The 23,762-nt window shown below is 32.4% G+C and overlaps 1 protein-coding gene across 1 annotated transcript in view; it reads right to left on the bottom strand.

Annotated features, from left to right (window-relative positions):
* LOC149909379 (uncharacterized) overlaps positions 1–23,762 on the bottom strand; it is a 135,993-nt gene that overhangs the window by 31,448 nt on the left and 80,783 nt on the right. Inside the window, exon 2 of the mRNA XM_090119370.1 lies at positions 10,132–10,165. Within this exon, the coding sequence (XP_089975496.1) occupies positions 10,132–10,145 (14 nt within the window). The 5' untranslated portion in view covers positions 10,146–10,165. The remainder of the gene's footprint in view (positions 1–10,131; positions 10,166–23,762) is intronic.

Below are 23,762 nucleotides of genomic sequence, written 5' to 3'. Positions count from 1 at the left end.
TAACTAATTTATAGACTTGTGGAGGAAGGGAGGTGGAACGACCTCGACCAGTCGCAGTCTACGACTAGCCGGCCGTTCAGGCCCGATGAAGGATAATGGAAAGATGTTTTCGTTACAGACTATTATTATGTATATAGTAAATATTATCATACCTTCCCTACGATTAGTCACCAACCTCATCACTATTATAACATAGTGCAACAACAAACAAACTTCATTACATCATCTTTAAAAAATAGGATATCATTTTGTAAGTCGACCTATAAACAGATTCGTAATGAATGGGGCAATAATGATGCCCAAAAACATCGCTATAATTAATAGCGTTTGGTTATGCAAAACAAAATACAATAAAACTACGGCGCCTGTTACCGCATGCGCCTGCGCACGCGCTTACATATGTTGTGTCCATGATTGTATGTTTATCTGGGATAGTTTTATATTTTTATTTTTTCAGACAGAGATTTAATTTATAGTCATTCATGTCTTACATACGAATTCTCATTTAAGAATTTAATTAATAAAAGTAAGTAAGATTGTGATTTAGAGCTTGATTTAAATAACAATGTTTTATAATGTACTAGCTTTCCGCCCGCGGCTTCGCCCGCGCAGTCAAAGAAAACCCGCATAGTTCCCGTTCCCGTGTGATTTCCGGGATTGCGTCATTGACCCGGGATAAAAAGTAGCCTATGTCCGTTCTCGGGTATCAAAATATCTCCATACCAAATTTCATGAAAATTGGTTCAGTACTTTAGGCGTGATTGAGTAACAGACAGACAGACAGAGTTACTTTCGCATTTATAATATTAGTATGGATTGAAACAAAAATTATAGACTAGAATTAAGTTAAAACAATAGTTACTCTAATGAGTTGTATATAACTTAAAAGTAATCATAAATTAAGCTTTAATTATATTATATTTCATACCTATATTCTCAAATTAATATTCCACGTTATTACGCTAGAATCCATATGCCTAATAATATATGAAAATTATCAAATTAAAATGAAACCTTGATAAGTACAGTTAACATTTCTCGCGCGACATAATTGCAATAATTAAATATTAATTTAAATTAACAACCGACTTTCACCGTACGACGTTAGGGAGAGGCGGGCTATGAAATATGTATGAGTTTAAGTAAAAGTGTATGCGGCAGGGCTCCAGATGATTACAGCATCCACAGAGAGGAAATCTAGCTAGATTAAAGTACTAGCCAACTATTAGTCACAATATGAATCGAATTTGTCTGCTTCCCTAATAAAGGTTAAGAATTTAATGTATATTAATTGTTATTTAGTTCAACGTCATGCATAATCATATTATCTTCAAGCATACAGTTAATTGTATGTATGATTTAGATCGTAATTACATCCAAATTTAGTGAGAAACTTGCCCTACATTATCGCACAATCTCAATTAATCACCATCATAAGAACTATCACACAATATTTGCTTATTATATTTGGTAACAATTAATTTTATCGACATGTACAGTGTAAGTGAATGCATTTAAGACAACAATATTGTTGATTATGTAATGAAGCAATAATATTTTTGTCTCCAATATATGATTTATTTAGCACTAGCGGTCTGCCCCGGCTTCGCCCGTGGTACATATTTTGCAATAAAAGGTAGCATATGTTCTTTCTCAGGGTCTAAAGATTATCTGTTCCCAATTTCATCAAAATCGGTCCCGTAGTTTATGCGTGAAAACCATACAAACATACACAAATACAAACTTTTCCTCTTTATAATATTAGTATAGATTTCAATACGTATATGTTCAAATATTCTGGAACATATTATAGTAATTAAAAAGTAAAACAAATGACATCACTCTGACTCTGATGTGAATCATGGTCACCCTCGAGCCGGTAGCCTGCGCACGCGCATGTCAATACACAGAGAAAGCGATACGACGTCTATTACCGAACGTTACATAAATTGATTTTGTAGAAATAAAACAATTATTGCGGATAACTTGTATGTTACATTTACTTGTAGTTAATTAATTACATAATAATACTTTCCTTGTACAATCTGATAGTACTGATTACTAGCTAAATGGATAACATTGTTTTTAAAGATCAAACATACGCAAAACAAATTTTAGCTTTTTTTAATGAATATTCTCATGGTTCATAAAAATAGGTGTATACATATAGTGTACTCAAAAAATTAAAATATTATACATACTTATAGGTACGTAAACGTTTAACTGGACCCTATGACGAGACTTCGCTGTCCATCTGTCTGTCTGTCCGATTTACAGATTTTTTAAACTACAACCGATTCTATCGTTTCTTGTTAGAACGGTTTGTCTTGGTAGACGAACCGGCAAGAAAGTCAACACAAATAAATTCAAATTCAAATTCAAATTATATTTATTTGCATTATTTTTTTATTTGCATTATATATTATATTACCTACCTATTTTAAATTTTATTCCCACAATACAAATTAACAACACTTACATTTAAAATACTTGAATGAAAGTTAATATTCACAAACTCCAATTGCTAAGCGAGAGATTACACTGAGTTAGTTTTAAGCGTTTAAACTCTGCCATTAATTATTGTTACGTTGTTTTCCGTAGGTGTATGCAAAATTTTGATACCGAAAGTTTTAATTGTTCTAGAACTTTCTAGTGTGTGAAATCGATACTTTGTTTGTTTAGTGTTTTAGTGTGGTATTCGATGGAGGTTGATTGGAAAATGGCAATATAGATATATCATACTTGACCGCCTCCTTGGTACAGTGATTGACGCGTGCGGCGTGAGCGTAGCACCGAGGGGTCCTGGCCCCTGGGTTCGATTCCCGGTGGAGACGAAGAAAAAAAAATGTCTCGGTCTGGCAGGACACAGAAGGCTGATCACCTACTTGTCCCTAAAGAAAGTCGATCAGTGAAACAGATGTATAATACATCTGCCTTTTACCCCACTAGGGGACATGGGACTTCACTTTATACTAGTACCTAAGTAAAGGATATTGTTTTACTTATTTTTATTTTATATTTATTCTATCGATCCTACAAAATAACAAACTTTACCAAATAAAAAATATACAAAGTATTAATTACAACAGTCAGGAAAAATTACAAAGATTTTTGTAGAAACCTATTTCTACAAAAAAAATAAATTAATCAGGTTTCTAAATAAAATTATATTTAAACAGGTACAATTTTTTACTTGAATTTATTTTAAGTTGAAAGAAACAATCAATTCCGAAGTAATACATTAACGAACGAATAAAACTGTCATGGCTACTTTCAGTTACATTACTATTCCGAGAGTGTCCTCTTGATTTACTTCAAATATTTCTAATTTGCATTATTGTACAGTCAGCAGATAACATTCTAAATGAAATATGAATAATTCCTACAAGCTTTTTAAATTAATAAGAAGAAAAATGAAGAAGCTGTTTAAATCTGCAATACACATTATTTCGTTTTTAATAATATACAAATTTAATGTCAATGCAACTGCAATTTGTCCCAAGGTGGCGAAAAATATAAACTGACCATTCGTACAAAGCGCAGACAGACAGAACAATTAAAAATAATATTCCCTCACATATCACCTCATTTTACCTTTACTGCTTCGAAAACAAAAATAAAACCAACATTCCCTCAAATATGCCAGCAAAATTAACAATCTCCACGAATAAACAAACAAATGAAAGCGAACACTAATTAAAAAGCAAATCGTTTTTCTGCTGACCGTACAACTCTCAAAACCAATGAACGTTGTATTTACGTACAATGCGAAATTTCATGTAATTCAAGCGAAATCTGCGCTTCAGATTTTGTACGCGAAATTAATTCGGTTTCGAAAGCGCTGCATTTTGTAATGGCTTCATTAGAATTTAAAGTCTACAGCGCTCGAATGTTTGACGTTAGCTTTTGTTATCTGGGGAGTCTGTTGTTTGTTGTGGTTTAGTCTATGGTTTAATATTGTTGATCTTATCGAAAATCTAGCTTGATACTGGGTATTAACGTTCAAAATCATTTGATGATTCCATGATGAGCTATCGTATAGCAGGATGATCAAATTATTATAGTGATTATCCGAAGACAATAGGGAGGTACATAATAGACTAGATGCTGGTAAAATTGATATTATACTTCAAATTTATGCTCCAAAAATGTGTATAGTCGGTAATATCATGTTACATTAAATCTTTTTAATTAATATCGCTACTATTAATAGTACACATACCAACTAGTCTTTCTTATATATAAAAATGAATCGCAAAATGTGTTGGTAAGCGCATAACTCGAGAACGGCTGAACCGATTTCGATAATTCTTTTTTTATTATATTCCTTGAAGTACGAGGATGGTTTTTATGTAGAGAAAACGTAAATATGTACCACGGGCGAAGCCGGGGCGGACCGCTAGTATATTATAGTTTTTGTTACGATTTCACAATGGCTACACGGATTTGTATGGATTTTAATTTATATATAGCCAGAGGTTTGGGGAGAGAATAGACCTAATTTAATACCAAAAAATAGTGTGTCAGAAGTGAAACTTCTTTGGCAAGAATCAAAGATACCAAAACGTTCGACTTACTCCATGATGTGACGGTATTGCTATGACGCGACCTTGCAATACTCTCAACGCCCCTAAAGATGTTACACTGCAAAAATTTGAAAAATAGGGGATGAAGAATTGTATAGGAAATAGATTTGCGTTAAAACATGAAGTATCATAGTATATCAGTAAAACCATGGGCAAAAAACTAGTCATACACAAACAAACGTAAGTAAATTTACGCTTGATGTACTCTTTAATACACATTCAATAAAGTGCAGCGTTCAGCTTCACGGCTGTTAAAAGTTGAAACAATCAAAACAGAGTTTAAATTAAACTAGTTTTAGCAAATTAGTTCGTGTGCTTATTTTGGCAGTAAAAACCAAGTTTGAAATGCTAATACATATTATATTAGTAAACGATCTTACGGTAACGATCATATACCACTACGTAACTATAAGCTGCAATACTTTTCTACACATGACGTAAAATCTGAATTCATGATGCAGTAATTATAATAATTTAATATTGATTATAAAAATTGTGGAATAGCAAATTATATGATGTAGTAGTCAGGAATGTCCGATCAATTTTAGTTCCCGTTATTCCCGGCTTAATTACGACACGGAAGGCTGATCACCTATTTTGCGATAAACTGAGATGAGATCAATTTACATGGCACAGGTAACTAAAGCAATTTCAAAAATATGCAGCCGTTATCGTTTTATAAGTATGCTGTAAAGAGGCAGACTGAAATCGTATGTATTTCTCAGTTTTTGAGCATATATGAAAAATAATTTGGAAAATCCAAAAGTGCACGCCTCATAATTTTTTTTTAATAAATATTTATTAATTATTATTTTTGTTTATTTAATAACAATTAAACCACATCGAATCAGACCCTGAAAAATGAAAGGGTTCTATTCCTGAGCATACTCAAGCGTAAGAGAAAAAAAAAGACTCGATTAGTAAAGTACATATTTCGGTCGCTATCGTGTTAACAAGAAAAAGGATCCGCACATACAGACACACGGACGTCCAAGACAGAACTTTTTTAAACTGTTTTTTAACTAGTTTAAATAACAAAAATGACATCAAAAATATCAACGTTAAAAATAGTGTTTTTTCTTAATATGTGTGTGTATGTATTATATTACAAGTGCAATGTATGATACATAAAGACATTTTATTGTAGAGCCATTTTAATAGGCAACATTTGACAGTTCAACAAAATTCAACAACGTAACCTAGTAACCACGACATAGAATAACATGATATTTCGTTTTGTTAGAACTGCACATTTGTTTAACTTTTGCACGCCTCATAAGCGAAGCGTTGAGGTGGGTACTACTGTCACTTCGCGCAAAACATCTGATTTTTCAAACTTAAAATGTCTTTATGTATCATACATTGCACTTGTAAGATAATACATACACACACATATTAAGAAAAAACACTATTTTTAACGTTCATGATATTTTTGATGTCATTTTTGTTATTTAAACTAGTTAAAAAACAGTTTAAAAAAGTTCTGTCTTGGACGTCCGTGTGTCTGTATGTGCGGATCCTTTTTCTTGTTAACACGATAGCGACCGAAATACTTTACTAATCGAGTCTTTTTTTTTCTCTTACGCTTGAGTATGCTCAGGAATAGAACCCTTTCATTTTTCAGGGTCTGATTCGATGTGGTTTAATTGTTATTAAATAAACAAAAATAATAATTAATAAATATTTATTAAAAAAAAATTATGAGGCGTGCACTTTTGGATTTTCCAAATTATTTTCAATTACGATTACATATTTATAATAATAATGACCGATAGAAGTAATTTTAGGACTTGATTTTACTGATAAACCATTCTAAACATAATGAACAAATTCTGATTTAAAGAACTGACGTCGCTACAATTTTGTGTCAATAAACCTTTTTTCTTTTTAAATACCAGAGACGTTACTCTAAAAATCGAAATCTGACATCTAGAATCGAATGCATTGATTACTTGGGAATAAAAATTATCATAAATTATTGACATGTGTTTCAAGTTCGATTGACAAATGTTTCAAGTTCGTATCGATTAATTCACTTTAATCGATGTTTTTAAGCAGGTTACCACCCTATGAAGATAAAATTGATAGACGTCAAATGTTGCCTATTAAATTGGCTCTACTATAAGTTTGAAAAATCAGATGTTTTGCGCGAAGTGACAGTAGTACCCACCTCAACGCTTCGCTTATGAGGCGTGCAATATAAAGTAAAGTAACTTCTCGATAATTTGGAAAACCTGACTATTTGAGTATGCACAGTTTTTGAGCATATTTGATAGTAGTTCTGAATTATAAAAAGATATGGGGTGACCACTTGAACTATTACGAATGCACAAAACATAAGATCTATTATAACTAACTTCTTTAGTTCTGCGAAGCGAAGCGAAGGCGTCTCACGGTAACAAAGAATACATTTAATTTGAAATGATGCTTTAATAAACTGCAAGCAGCGCTTTAGAACGAACAATTTAACTCAACAGAGGCAAAGTTTGAGTTTGTTCTTGCAGTGAAGGTAATATTCGCAAAGACTTATAATTAAAATGAAATTAATATTGTGTATTTCATTTAATATCAAGTTTGAAGTTTCTTTCCTTGATGATAAGGTCTGATATGTAGGTCATTCAATATATCTATAATATAAAAATCAATTGCAAAATGTATCGTGAGTGCATAACTCGAAAACAGCTGAACCGAATTCTTTTTTACACGCTTTATATTAGACTCACCTGTATGTTTGTTTGTTTGTAACCGGCTTCTTTGGGCACGATTTTGACCCACTTTAAACGGCCAGATTTCGTTCAAACTTTGTAGATTTATTGTGGACCGATGACAATACACTAATTTGATAAAATTATTCCATTTTTTAGTTCGGTTTCTATAAAAAGCGTGTTTTTTAGTTTTTTTAAACTAAGTATTACTTTATTTATTGTTTTAAGTACGAGGATGTTTCTTATGGAGAGAAAACGTAAACGTGTACAACGGGTGAAGCCGGGGCGGACCACTTGTTTTTAATAATAGTCTGGAAATATGAATTAGACTAATAATATATGATTTCAAAATTACCAAGACTATCCTGTAAGTAAAATACTCAAATCTGGTAGTAATGATCTTTTTTTGAGTAATTCAGAGTTATTATTATATTTATTATTACATTTGAAATGTGGGAGTAGAACAAGTGTGAGTCTTCCTACACCTGCGGGGAAAGTGGGGCTAATGCTGTGTTTATGCTTTACAAGCTTTCCGCTCGCGGCTTTGTCCGCATGGTCAAAGAAAACTACCATGCGAATAATTAATAATTAGTAAGTGGAACGGACAAAATTTGCACTCTATTGTTTATAAAATATTTTTCTGCAAAATTCAATGTTAAATTGCTGAAAAAGGTATAATTTTGCAGTACCTATGCTTTTCATTTATTTTTAACCATATAAATAACTTTGTAACTATTCTGTCTCAGCAAGCCAACCGCGAAAAAAAAATTGTTACATGAAAAATACAAATCCAGCATCCATTAATAATAGACAAACAAGGGATTTACGAGATCTCGTCACACTGTCTGCACAGACTGGTTGTAGGTCAAGGCTGTACATTTCCATTACAAGAAACAAATACTGATTTTTAGGGTTCCGTACCGAAAATACCCTATAAAAAATACCCTGAGACTTCGATGTTCGTCTGTGCGCCTGTCAACAGGCTGTATCATGTACCGTGGTAGTTGCAGTTGAAATAATTATCAGAGACGATGTATGTCTGTTGTGTAGCAACAAATAATAAAGACTCGAAGTTAAGCAACGGTTGGCGCGGTCATAAATTGGATGTGTGAAAAAAAAATTGCATTTGCTTTTTTCTTATTTGTACAGAACCGTTAATGTCCCGAGTCCGACTTACACTTGACATATTTTCTATTTACTTTATCCTGTATTTGACTTGTCAATGTAGCGCGAAAATAACGGATTCTGGAACGGTCTGTGGCATATTTTTGTGAAGTAAGTTTTATTTATTTCTTACTAGTGGTCCGCCCCGGCTTCGCCCGTGGTACCTACATGTTTTAAACTATCCTATCTCTCAAGTTGGATCGAACTGCACATGGTGTGCGAATTTTATTATAAATCGGTTAAGTGGTTTAGGAGTCCATTGAGGACAAACATTGTGACACGAGATTTATATATATTAAGATTAGTTGACCCAGCTTGTTCTTTACGAAACATTTTTATACAAATGAAAAAATAAAGGTTGGTAACTTATTGCGGGACCCTACTAATTAATGTGTTCAATAAAAAAATGAAATAAGAATGTATTTATATGTTTATGAAGCCTTCCGATATCATGAGGCATTCATATTTTTTTCACGCGAACACAAAAATTAACTAAATAGGTAAAATTTTTAATTTCTTGTCACGTCAAGTAGCACCTACCTTCAAATTAGGTAGGTATATACGTAAAATTTTAAGATACCACACTGAAATCTTCAAAAATATTATACAAAAAAACTTTCTCGTCTTTTAAATAATAACTATAGATTCTTATTATGACATCATTATAAGTCTAGACTCCAGACACTGGTTTTAAAGAAGCCTATTATTAGTTTCTCAGTCAGACTAGGTACAATTTTATGTCTACACCTGCCTGTTTATCTGTCTGTCTCATATTTACGCCTAAACCACTAAACAGATTTAAATGAAATATTGTACAATGATAGTGGGTCCCACATGAACAGGAATTATACGGTTTCTAGAGTAAAACTTCTTTAGGCGCGTTGAGAGCAAAATGGTCAAGTTCAAGGTCACGTCATGGCAATACCGTCACGTAACGAAGTAAGGCAACGATTTTGGTATCTTTGAATCTTGGCAAAGAAGTTTCACTTCTGACACGTGTGCCCACTGCCCACACGCTATTTTTTCTTTGACTATACGGGCGAAGCTGCGGTCGGAAATCTAAACAATATTATTTTAGGGTTTAATAAATCTTTTTTAATACTTTTAAATCCGATACTGAGTTTTAAATGTCTTGATTTATTTCTAATTGGCTTTTTCCTTGAATTATCCTTCCTTTTAATGGCTGAAAAATACATATTCAAAAGGTTTTTAGCAATTTGGAGGAACCTATTGTTTTCTTAATTACAAATTATAAAAGCGTGCGTCGAAAAAACCGTCGTCTTTTTTATAGAGACATAAAATTAATAAATAATATTACATAACTGTAAAATTTGTTTTACCTATATACAAACTAGCGGTCCGCCCCGGCTTCGCCCGTGGTACCTACATGTTTAAACTATCCTATCTCTCAAGTTGGATCGAACTGCACATGGTGTGCGAATTTTATTATAATCAGTTAAGTGGTTTAGGAGTCCATTGAGGACAAACATTGTGACACGAGATTTATATATATTAATTAAAGAAGAATTAAAAATATAAGTACGATACAATAAAATTTTGAATATCACTTGATAAATTGGCTCAAACCAAACGGTCTGAAAGTATTCGGTCACTGAATTAAGTCCCGTGGGAAACGCTCTAAAATTTAACACCTATTATATTTTCGCGTTACTTACCTTTCAGAGTCCATTGTGAGATCCAGGATGATATCTGAAAAGAGAAATTTTATTAGAAATTTATTCAAATTTTCTTTTGTAGCTTATTTTGTTACTTTCGTAAACTTAAAGAAGTTATCAATTTGTTAGATCTGAAGATGATATTTCAGTAAGAAGCGATTTTTATCTTAAAATGAATTCAAATTAAATACTTAGATGGTATTATTAAATTAATTCAGGACGCTGGACGATATTCTTTATGGTAAAATTGATCGCCGGGAATCGAACCCGCACACGCTCTTGAATGTCATAAGCATAAAAAATGTTAAATTCCTACCAACTTCAACTTTCAAGAATCTTTCAACAATGCTCTTCTAAACTAGTGTAGGTATATAATATTATGTATATGTAAAACTACATATACCTGTATCTAATATACAGACACAAGGTAATATTTATTTAGTTCATAATTAATAAATCAATATCTAATTACTTATAGAAGTGTGTATGCGCACGTGAGTTCTTATTAAAAAAAAACAATAGGCTCATTGTGTGTATCTAAATGTCACTATATCCACGATACAAATGGCCTTGCATAGAAGTCGCCTTGGCATTTATCCAATCCCTAAACTTTCAAGAGTTTGTCCTTCAATCAATCGAAACTGCACTTAACGAACATTTCCACAGAAAGAGACTAAAAGCTTGAATTAGCTTTTTAGAGCTAGATAATTTTTCGTTTAAATATATAAATTGAGAGTAGCGCTTTTCTTATTAATTTTTTATAGTTGAATAAATTTACGAAATAGGGAGTAGTACCTACAAACTAATAGAGTATTACTAGCAGAAAAGATTCTTTGTGTCGCTCATGAAAGGATGAACCAAATGATTGATGAGTAGGAAAAATTATTCAAATCCAATGTGTGTGAAAATGACCAAAATGCACGTGAAACCAACCAGTTATATATTGTGTGTAGGGGTGATGGAGACCACTAAATATCAGATCCGCATTGCCCCTTTGCTTGTTCTGTTGTAAATAAAAAACATTATTTCAATTAACTACTTGTTTTAATCTGTAATGCCACATCATATTTCTGTTTCGATCTACAACAAAAAACGATTCTACAACTTTCCCGCGCTATAAATACGTATCCTTCATAAAAATGTATAAAATGCTCGTTAAGTTCCAATACAGTTATCCAGGAAGCTGCATGAAAATGTTCCCAGCGTCTATCCCCTGGTGGGTGGCAAATGCAGAAAATAAACGCCATTTTCTAAATCACCACTATTCTGTAGAATGCAGCGTTTATTCGACAAATTGCAATTGAAGTTGTGACGTTGCGTTGGTTTAGCGGGTAATGCTAAAAGTTAAATTACTGATGTTATTAAATCATAAACTAAAATAATTGCCAAATAAAAACTACTAATATAAACTGTATTGAAACAGTTATACATTTTTAGGTGGCTGAAATTCATATTCAAATAGATTCGAGACCTAGATAGAGCGTCAATATAATCTTCAATTAAGTGCCTTTTTTTCTTTGATTATATACCTATACATTAAAAAAGAGAAAACGTATCGAAAATTTATTTGAAACAAGTCAATAACTGCGTTAAAAACAACCGACTTCAAACTTGCACTTGCAACATTTACAAATACAGACAAAAATGCTCATAAAATAAAAACTACTGGGCCTATCCGAATAAAATTTTTATGGGACCAATTCGACACCATCCCGCATCGAACATAAAAAGAATCACGTAAATCGGTTCAGAAACCACGGAGTAATCGGTGTACATACATAAAAAAAAAATAAAAAAAACATACCGGCCGAATTGATAACCTCCTCCTTTTTTTGAAGTCGGTTAAAAACAGCCGCAATGATTGTATAATTTGACAATGCATAAAACATCTCATTCAAGTCCGAATTTCATAGCTGCATTGAGGTTATTGTTTCTAGCCTGTGTTTCTAACTTTTATTCCAGTAAAAGGAAAAAAATACTTTTAGACAAACATTAGAGTAGCGAAAAGATTTTTTTTTGTTTTCAGCTTATAAAATGCACCAAACTTTAATCCCAAATGGGAATTCTGATACGATAGAACAAAGAATCATTAAGGATCGCTCCAATCCCACTAATCGTAGGAACTGCATTTTTCTAACGTTTCCTATGTAATTTACTTTTGCACTTTAGCTCTGAAAATCGCATTTAATTCCCTGCAAGAACTGTAGCTAAAATGTGCACTTTTACTGTAAACATTTTATAAAGTAAATAATTTTAAATGCAAACCGAGCAAAATATTAGATGGTGACCAATTATAAAAATATTAACAAAGTTTTTGTAGAGCGTTCAACAAATTTTGTCCTATTTTAAAAGTTAAATATTTTCCTCTTTCAGCAACTAATCAGAAGTAATTCTATATTTTATTTTTATTAAATTAATGAAATACAAAACACTTAAAGACTTCTCTATTGATACCTAAAAATTTGTTATATTAAGTACTAGCGGTCCGCCCCGGCTTCGCCCGTGGTACATATTTCGCAATAAAAGGTAGCCTATGTTCATTCTCAGAATCTAAAGATTGTCTGTGCCAAATTTCATAAAAATTGGTCCAGTAGTTTATGCGTGAAAACCATACATACATACATACATAACAAACCTTTCCTCTTTATAATATTAGTATAGAAGTAGGTATAGATTTTAGGCAGGATTTTGGAAACAACTTTAGTCTAGGTTATAGGAAAAACAAAAGCGTCATGTTTTATACCTACATGTCATGTAAATGTAAGCTTAACTTTAACCAAATCGGTAGCCCTTTTAACCTACTAATAAAAAGGTAATTTGAACAGAAAATTCCTTATAACTTCTAGAACTTTCGAAACAACAATTTATGATCAAACGCGAATAAAACGATAGATCAGACAATACCGCACAATAGTGTAAACTGGAACATTGTTGCAATCAATATATTAAAAGAACACAGACTATTTTAAGCCTTACCTCACTTGATATACGATGCAATATCCTATGTACATAAAAAATGGGAAAACCATGGGAATAGAACCAGTGTATAAAACATGGCGCCAACGTATAAAAAGTTGGGAATGCTTCGAGAATTCATATTGATTGATCGGCGATTTCTGTAATCGAGTTTCTTGGGAGTGTTAATTACTAAGAATGCTATATCGGATCTAGATAATATTTGAAGAGAAATAATTACCACTTTACTATGGTGTAAGACTTAATGTATCTTTTAACGGCCTTTATTATGAGCGACACTGGATCTATCAACATTGTTGAAGAAATTGCTAGATTTGCCGCTAAGTCCTTATTTTTTTCAAAATCTGTAGCGTGCTGCGTGGTGTGTCGATATAAACAACTTTTCATATGGTACCTTTTTTAAATGTCGTGTAATTTCACTTGTTTTTGGTTAAGCTGGGATAAAAACAAAAAGCTAGCCAGTAAGGTATAATGCAGCTTTCCATCGTTGAAAGCGTTTTTGAAATGAGACCATCAGTTATTGAATTTCATCGTTACACGCATTCAAAGTACAAATTCTTATAATATTAGTATTCGTATAGATAAAAAAGAATACTTATTATATTAGTGTACATAATACATGCTGCCTAAGTACATGAGTACTGTTAACGCCCTTTATCTCAGCTAGGGCCTTAGGATATTAAGTAAACTAGATGTGTCCCGCGGATTCACCCGCATTGCTCCGTTCCTGTTGGTCTTAGCGTGATGATAATATATAAGCCTATAGCGTTCCTCGATAAATTGGCTTTTGACACCGAAAGAATTTTCCAAATCGGACCAGTAGTTGCTGAGATTAGCGCGTTCAAACAAATAAACTCTTCAGGTTTATAATATTAGTATAGTTAAGTAAGTACATATTATGGATTCCCCTTATAGGTACAGTTCAGAATCGTGACTAGAACAAAGCAGTTATACCCCACGGGAAACGGGATAGCACTTGATCGCTATACAGGGGGTTACTATTATTGCGGTTTATCAACAATATACAGGATGTCCTTGTGGTTTCATTGACCATGTACAGGGTGTTACAAAGTTGGTGGTTTCAACGACAGTATAGAGAGTGTTATAATCCTTGCGGCTTTTATACAGGATGTTACCTTGTAGGACAATCAATGGTAATGCGGTTAGTGTGGATAATAGCAATTGTGGTTAGTAGTTTTTATATCTACAAATAGAAAAGGAAAGGGATGAATATCAGTTTTCATCGACATTGAATACTGTTGTTTTAGCACGTAAAACCGACGTGTACCTGTAGTCCTCCATAAACTTATCTAAAAATAAATTACCAGCACTTGCTAAATGGTTTAAACTTGCAAGCTGCTGTCGGACAGTTCTCGCGGAAGTTTTCTTGCAGATGGACACGCGGCCTGCGATTATAAAACGGAAAACCGATTTATTGATGATTTATCTCCCGGACGTATGTTTTGTGGTATATGTTTATCACATCAACACATCAACAACATAACAAATTCTATAAACTGTTCATAAATTATTGATTTCTAAACTTTAAAATTATTAAGTTTTCATAACATTCTAGATATTTTTATGATTGATTTAAAACCATATATTCATGTTCCTTGTAATCTATTCTCTTTGGTATGAATATGTTAGTTAATATCGTAGTGTGGGAGTGTGTATGTAGATCAGATGTAATCAACCTTTTAACACCATTTTATTATGTTATAAATCAATTTATAGTTTCTTATATTAAGTTCAAATTAATAAAAGTAACGACTGTCTGGACTATCTAAATCATTGAACAGATTTTCATGATTTTTTAAATCCATATAATAAAAAATGAATCGCTAAATGTTGGTAAGCACAAAACTCGAGAACGGCTGAACCGATTTCGTTAATTCTTATTTTATAATATTCCTTGAAGAACGAGGATGGTTCTTATGGAGATAAAGCGTAAACATGTACCATGGGGGAAGCCGAGGCCGACCGCTAGTATAAAAATAGAAATAAATTTTGTCAATAAAACAAAATGCATAGAGGTAGAGTTGGTAGCCATGTTAAACAATACCCTTTCGGCGCAATTATATTATGTGCTCGCGAGAAAAGCCGCGGTTTTCAAGCTAGTAAAATATGATTCCAGTTTTCCATTTATATTTAATTGATTTATATTATTGGATGCACAGCATCTGAACTCCAATTTATTCGAAGCACGTTCATTTCAATGGGTATTATGGAAATTGAACGGCACTTATTTAACTAGTATTCAAGCCTTGCTTTGTCCATCAGGGAAGTGAATAAAGAATAGATTTAATCTTTGACGTATCTGATTAATTCTGATAACGTTCATACGCTTAATGTTTTGTCATTTATTCAATTAAGTCATTTATTCAAGTTTATTAACTTTCTTTCATATGATTTATAAGCCATCCATTGCTCACAGATTTTTTTTTTAATTTTATCCCTCTCTCCCTTCGTGATAGCTAGTATGATCACCATGTCATATAAACAATCGTATTAACATTTTAGTTGTATATATGATTTTTAAACTACAAGTATATATGTCACGGCCCTCCACCGGCCCGGCGCTAACCAAATCTACCCACCCCGACATTTTTAGCCACGGGCCTGCGGTTACACTTAAGTTTAGCCGGCTAAAGATAGAACAAACTAACATTAACACCTCGTCGAAAATAAACCTAAGTTTAGCCGGCTAATCTTAAGTTTATGTTCTCACCTACCTTTAGCCGTAACATATGTCTATATATATATGGGTCATTATACAAAAATGGGGTAACTTTTGAGGATATTTTGTTTACTATATTTTTTATATCAGATTGTTACAAATTAGGGTGTATATGATAACTAATCTAATGAATATATTGTTCCAAATCGGGCCAGCCACTTTTTTAAATAGATTGTGAGATATTTTAAATTTTCTGGATTTGGCCTCCAGGGGACTGACGAGGCTAACATGGTACTGATAAAAAACTATAACTTGTAATATTCTTAAAGAAATTCAATGAAAATTACTACAAATCTCTCAGTTTTAATAATGGCACATGTCTTTTACGTACTTAACATGTTTAAAAATGATAATTAATAATATGTGATACTGGGAAAAACAATGTCTCAATTTTCAAAACAGCCTTCTGACATTTAACGCAACGTGAATATTCTTACTCTCTTACTTAACTTTTACTACTTTGAATTAGTTTTACTTGATATTTTAAGTAATTCACAAACAATAGAAACAAAAAAACGGCCAAGTGCGAGTTGGACTCCTAACAAACCTATTGTTTATTATGTTTGTAACTTAAAATTTACACTTTTAGCAATTTTTCCTTTATCTGTGTTATAAGACGTTGCTATTTACCGAGTAGAAGTAAACTATAGTAGACTGTATACACGGCAAGCATCCTGTGTGTTTTTTTTATTCCCTTGCGAATATTGAATTTTGTGGAAATTTGCAGTATTAACGGATGTAGGTATCTTTTGATTGCGTTGCGTTATAAGTTTGATTTTTTTACAGCCCCAAGGGTTCTTAATCTTGAGTATCCAATATAAATTTCAGATTGATACCTCCACGCGTTCCAAAAAAACGTCTTAACAGACAAACGGACAACAAAGTGATCCTATAAGGGTTCTGTTTTTTCCTTTTGAGGTTCGGAGCCCTAAAAATCTACCAATATTTATGTTAAAAGTACTAATTATTATAAAATTAAAAACCAAAGGCTCGAATGAAAGTCTCATCTGAGTTTTCATAAGAGCCCCTTGACATTTTTATAATGTTATTAAGTATATTAATTAACTTTTATGTTATTTTGAGGTAATTTTACTTCACAGTATTATACGTATACGTATTTATCTGATAAATATAAAAAGCTATGACCTGAAAGCATCAAAATCAATAATTAAAAGAAAATAAGATCTTTTTAATAAAATTATTAGTAGTTTGTTTCAATAGCTCTTTTCTTTGCTACTCTTTTTTAAATGTTTCTTCCCTAGTCAAATTCAGTTTCTTTTAGCGTGGCGCATGATGTTTTTAACTGAAATATAATATAGAAATGCTTATACCAATAGCAATCAAGATAAAAGTTCTCAAAAATGATAGAGTCATCAGTACTATGGGGCCCCGTCAGTCCTCTGGCGCGATATCTGACAAAGGACTGATGCCAGCGGATTGATGAAAAGGGACTTAATATGAGGTTATAATCACAAATTAGGTTTTTTTGCCTAATTTCTAATATCAACAAACTATATTTTTACAAATCATAGTTAACCATTTATAAATGAAAATAAAAATCGGATTAACAATAAAATAACGACTCACCATAGGACTGAAATGTTGACTGGCGCAGCAAGATTTTAGAGGACAAACACAACCCTAGCGCTGGTACAGTTATGACGGCCGTCAAAATATGCGGTGCACAAGTAACTTCATTACCAACATTAATACTTAGACAGGGATTTGACCTCGACTTGGTGATATTTAGCGAGAATTTCGAATTTAAAAAACACACAACGGACTGACTAGTGAAAACGATGACAAAGTTTAATTTTATTTTTTAAATAAAATGGAAAACATTGCGTTATAAAAGTTGTAGTATATAATACTATGTACATCAAAGATTGTAGTGAATTAGTAAGTTTTCTTAAATCGATGATAATATTTAAACGATAGTCACTTGATTGTTGGTTTTCGGAGTTGTGACATGCCAAAGTACTGACGTTTGAGGTATTAATTTATTATTTTTATTCATTTGTATTTTAAATAAAGAAGTGAAATTGAGTGACCAAATAAAGGACGCTTCATTGTTTTAAAATAGATTGTTATTTGAATAAAATATAATAAGACTTTGTTTAAATTGGCTGATGACATCGAGTTACCCCATTTTTGTATAATCACCCATATATATATATATATATATATATATATATATATATATATACTTCACAACCCATGCTATTTTGCATCGCTGACCTACAACATTGTTTTTACCAATTTAATTGGACGCTCAAATTAGTTTGCGATTGCAACACCCTGTATAACCTATGAGCCGTGCGTAGGCGCATGTTGTAAGGGGTCACCATGATACCTTAATCTTTAATTAAAAGTGTTTGGTTTATGAAATATTCTATGATTGGCAAGTTATTGTTAAGTGTTGCAATGTTTAAGTTATTGTTGTGAAATTTTAAGTTGGTGATTATCTTTCAAAGTAGTTAAATTATTGCGTAGATACAGGCTAACACACAATAATTTTATATAATTCAAGGGCCGATTTTATGATTCTTTATTACCCTAATTAAGGGAAGTAATAAGAAATACTAATACAGAATAACTGAATTAGGGATACAAAAATATTATGAATAAAATTCATGAAGCGGTACGAGGTTCGTTACGACTTACGACACAATAAAAAAATTTACTCGACAACATTTTCCATAGAATTCTTCACCATTTTACAAATACGTTGACATACAAGAAATAATATCCAAGATGGAAACCGATCATAAAACAAAAGCTTAAAAGCTCTCAATAAACAGCTACTTAAACATCACTTAGATATAACTTAATTCAAATTATTACAGATTGACCTTCAAAGCAAGTACGCACTTGAATTACTGAAGATCTCTCTTGTATATTATTGTGATTAACATCCAGCGAGACATTTTTATATATGTACTAGCGGCCCGCCCCGGCTTCGCCCGTGGTACATATGAAAAATAGATGTTGGCCGATTCTCAGACTTACCCGATATGCACAGAAAATTTCATGAGAATCGGTCCACCCGTTTCGGAGGAGTATGCAGACTAACATTGTGACACGAGAATTTTATATATAAGACTAGCGGTCCGCCCCGGCTTCGCCCGTGGTACATATGAAAAATGAGAATCGGTCCACCCGTTTCGGAGGAGTATGCAGACTAACATTGTGACACGAGAATTTTATATATAAGATGTAGGTATATTGTTGATTTTCTTTCTAGATCCGTTTTGTATGTAGTAATATTTTACATGTCACCATGGAGTTAGTACATTTCTAGTAATAATTTACATGTGAAAGTCCTTATGTATGTATTTTCCGTTTTAGTGCACAAACACTGAATAAATTTCGACAACACGTATTTTATCTAAGATCAAATAATACTCCATTATTGAAATAATTTCCAAAACCAATTCTCGTGACAAACTAAAGAACAAACAGAGGTCCTTGTACTTACTATAAAATATTTAATTAATTCACAATATAACTATTTTATAAACAGACAATTACACTAAAAAATACAATTTTCTTGAAATAATATTTTTCTAGCAAAACTCTATTCATCTGACATATTCAGGGTCATTAACACCATCACTAATAAATTCGATTTGAAAAATTCTTTCGGTGTTAGATAGCCCATTTATCGAGGAAGGCTATAGGCTATATATCATCATGCTAAGACCAACAAGAGCGGAGCAATGCGGGTGAAACCGCGGAGCACAGCTAGTGTATTATAATTAGTAACTTTGTACCAAATTGACCTCAACTTTAACTGTTTATTTACGACTTGTTAACTGTAGAAACACTAGTAATTATATAGACATAAACATGTTTTAACTAGTTTTAGCTAGATAAGCCTATAAGATTTTTCCGGTCATAATCTATCGGCATGACAAACAGCTAAATATTATCTCCTCACTTGGATTTGTATATAATTTTTTAGAAAGGATATTTTTTATTGATGTTAAAATGATTTTTTTGTTTGTTTTGTAAACATTTTAGTAACTCAGATGACAAAACGTTTTAATAAAAAAGATATATTAAAACATTTTGTTATCTGTCTACAACTGTCCTGTGTACCAAAAGAAATTTTGGAGATACTAAAGGTAAGGTAAAGGATAAATTAAATTGGAAACGTTTGTAAAAGGTATATATATGAACTAATAATAAATATTTTATAATCTTTCCCGCAAAAGCTTCCATTGAAGGTCAGGTTATTTATATATAATCTATGGTCAACATTGGCAAATGTTTGTCCTCAAAATTCGCTGCAGGCTGTAGGTCAGAGACGAGGTTCTATTTTTCTAGCATATTTTACCTAGTAGAGGTTGTTTAATGGGGAAAAAAATTTTTCAATGCCTTAGCTATTTTTTGACCCATTGATGTCATTTATATCAGGATTATTGGGCTATCGTAAAAATTAGATAATTTAGGGCAACACTGGATAGTTTGTGTTCACATTCCATATTTTATTTATTTGTGGAAATTAATACATCGCCTTGTTCCCACTGTAAATTTTATCTATACTAATATTATAAAGCTGAAGAGTTTGTTTGTTTGTTTGAACGCACTGATCTCGGGAACTACTGGTCCGATTTGAAAAATTCTTTCGGTGTTAGATAGCCCATTTATCGAGGAAGGTTGTAGGCTATATTTCATCACGCTACGGGCAACAGGAGTGGAGCCACGGGGGTGAAACCGCGCGGAGCAGCTAGTTACATTATAAAATCAAAGAATTTTTCAACTATCCAATAATTCCCTTTATATTTATTTCCATAATCGCCTAAATAACCTTTCAAATAAACACTCTAGGGATATTTATCAGCAACTTTTATTTATATTTATTTTATTTATTTACCCTTCAATAAAACTATACATAGAAAACTTATTGCTAATATACAAAACAAAAAACAGTATAGTTTATTAGGCGGCCTTATCACTTAGAAGTGATCTCTTCCAGGCAACCTGGGCAAAAGGTAACAAGCTTACTGAAATTACGATGGTAGGTAGAAGAAAAAAGGCAAGGAACAAAAAAACAAGATAAATAAATAAATGATAATAATTAAAATAGATATACAGGTAGATATATAAATAAAGATAAATATAGATGAATATACTACACTCGAATATACACAATTACATTTTTATTAATAATATTATATACAATTTACTTATATAACTATAAATTATATACATGGTACATATTATTAAATACATGCATACTACATAAAACAAATATAAAATTGTATAAATACATACATATACATATCTGTGTATAGATAATAATATGTAAATACATAGTTAATGTGCCGAGTTGAAAGCAGTAGTGAGAAAATGTCGTCGCAAAAGGGTTTTAAATGAAGATATATTTTTAGCTTGTCTAATAGGTAGTGGCAAAGAATTCCAAAGATTGACAGCAGTGGCAACATACGATTTAGCAAGGAAGTGAGTACGTCGAACAGGAACACTCAAGGTGAGTCTATCAGCCGAGCGAAGAGAATAGATTTCATTGTGCAGGAAGGAAAAATTGTTTTTGAGATAAATAGGAGCAGAAGGATCAAAAAGGATACGGAACAGTAATTGCAACAAATGGAGATTCCGGCGAAAACGGATGGGGAGCCACTTGAGCTTTTTTCTGTAGATGGAAACGTGATCGTATTTTCGAAGGCCGAAAATAAACCTAATACAAAAATTTTGGAGTCGCTCAAGTTTATCAGTTAGCTCTACTGATAAATCAGGAAAACATGCATCAGCGTAATCAAGAATAGGAAGTAGAAGTGATTGTGCTAGCATAATTTTAGTGGGAATGGGCAAAAAGTTACGAAGCCTTCGGAGCGTTGCGGAAGCGGCATAAATCCTACGGCTCAATTCCTGGATATGATTAGACCAGGACAACGTTTGATCAAACAGGACACCTAAGTTTTTGACTACCTTTTGGTAAGGCAAGACTACGTCACCGATTTTGATGCTAGGCAAAATATCCCAGTCGATTTCAGAAATTAGGTAAGGACTACCGATTATGATGACATTGCTTTTAGAAGGATTTAGTTTTAGACCAAAATCATCGCACCAACTAAGTATAGAAGCTAATTCATTATTACAAAAATCTATTTATCAACTTTCATGCGGATCACTACATAGTATAAAACAAAGTCGCTTTCCGTGTCCCTATGTCCCTTTGTATGCTTAAATCTTTACAACTACGCAACGGATTTTGATGCGGTTTTTTTTAATAGATAGAGTGATTCAAGAGGAAGGTTTTAGTATATAATTTATTAGGTTTTAGACAAAGCGGGCGAAGCCGCGGGCGGTAAGCTAGTAATATAATAAAACTGCTCTATTCTAAACGAATGATATGATCGTGTTGAATATTTAACGCCGTAAGTTGGATATTAATTTCATAGAACTTCCTACTTATATAACGAAGTGTGTATGTATGATTCAATCTTTATTTTAAACCACAATAAAGAACCTATTTACAGTTCTACGAACGAACCAAAAAGAAAATAAATAACAGAGATGTTGGAGATTTCTGAAAGGAACAGGTTGAAAAGGTAAGATCTAATAAATATTATAAAGGCGAAAGTTTGTAAGGATGTATGGATGTATGGATGTTTGTTACTCTTTCACGTAAAAACTACTGAACCGATTACAATGAAATTTAGCACACATATAGAGGGTAACTTGGATTAACACATAGGAAACTATGCGGGTTTTCCTTTGAAAACGCTAAAAGCTAGTTATATAAAATCATCCAGCTTTAGGAAGTCAAACAAATCGTAACCTTTATTGGTATTAATTTCTCCAAAACAAAGGTACAGAACCTCAAGGGACACCCGACGCAATGTAGTGTATAAATATTAAATATTCAAGCCAGAGCCCAAATGTCTGAGCCCGATAAATTCATTATTTATATCCTCTGCGGGATCACTTCCCACTGTAAAGAAATATAAACACGGGCAATAAACGTCTTTATTGTTGTGCTCTTGGCTTTCAATGTAATTTGATGGATTTTTTCCCTCTTCAACATTGATATTTAGTATCAACTTTATGCGACAGCTTGTAATTCTCTTTGCAAAATGAACCACGAGTACATTAATAAATAATTATTGACATAGTTTAAAAAACTAATAAAAACACGCTTAAACTCATGAAATTATTGTATGGTCATTGATCCTTGACAAGTGTACAAAGTTTGAATTGAATCTGACCGTTTAAAGTGGGTCAAAATCGCGTATAAGGAGACGGTTACATACAAACATACAGGTGAAGCTAATAAAAAGTTGTTAAAAAGAATTATGATAAGAGTGAAATTACAAAATTCTTAGCTACAAAATTGTATGCTGACACTCATCCTAAAATAGCCTTATGACGACTGGCTTCTATCTTCATCAAACCTACTTACGAAACAGCGTGGATTTCCAACAAACGAAATGCATATTTATGATGCTAAAACGACAAAAGAATAAATACTAACATTTTATGGTTCCCTGCTGCAAGTCAGCCAATCACAGCTCAAATTTTCTCTTCACCTCTAATAGACTTCAATACCTTATTACAATCTCAATTTACTCAAGCATTTAAATAAAAAAATAAAGAACCAACGTAATTTATGAAGCCCACACTTTAATATTACCAAACAGTACCTTCGGGGAGCATAAAACTCCTTTTTATAATGGCACCAACGCGAGTAAAGAATCTAGTAAATTCAATTTTATGTTAATGGTCAGAATATATTGCCACCGTTTGTCGGCTTTCTGTGGGATATTTGCGAGAATTTATAAGATTTGAAACAAGTTCATATTTGGGTATGAAAATATGCTTCGGGGTCGATATTTGACCTTCTTTCTTGCTATTTTGAGATACGATCCAGTGCATTTATTTCACTCTTCAA

The sequence above is a fragment of the Colias eurytheme genome, chromosome 3, assembly GCF_061535395.1.
Source record: "Colias eurytheme isolate Ceu_HAF_F1 chromosome 3, ilColEury1 Martin Lab GWU primary, whole genome shotgun sequence".
Classification (NCBI taxonomy): domain Eukaryota; kingdom Metazoa; phylum Arthropoda; class Insecta; order Lepidoptera; family Pieridae; genus Colias; species Colias eurytheme.
The sequence above is the reverse complement of the archived record's forward strand: the minus strand, read 5'-3'. Positions and strand labels throughout refer to the sequence as shown.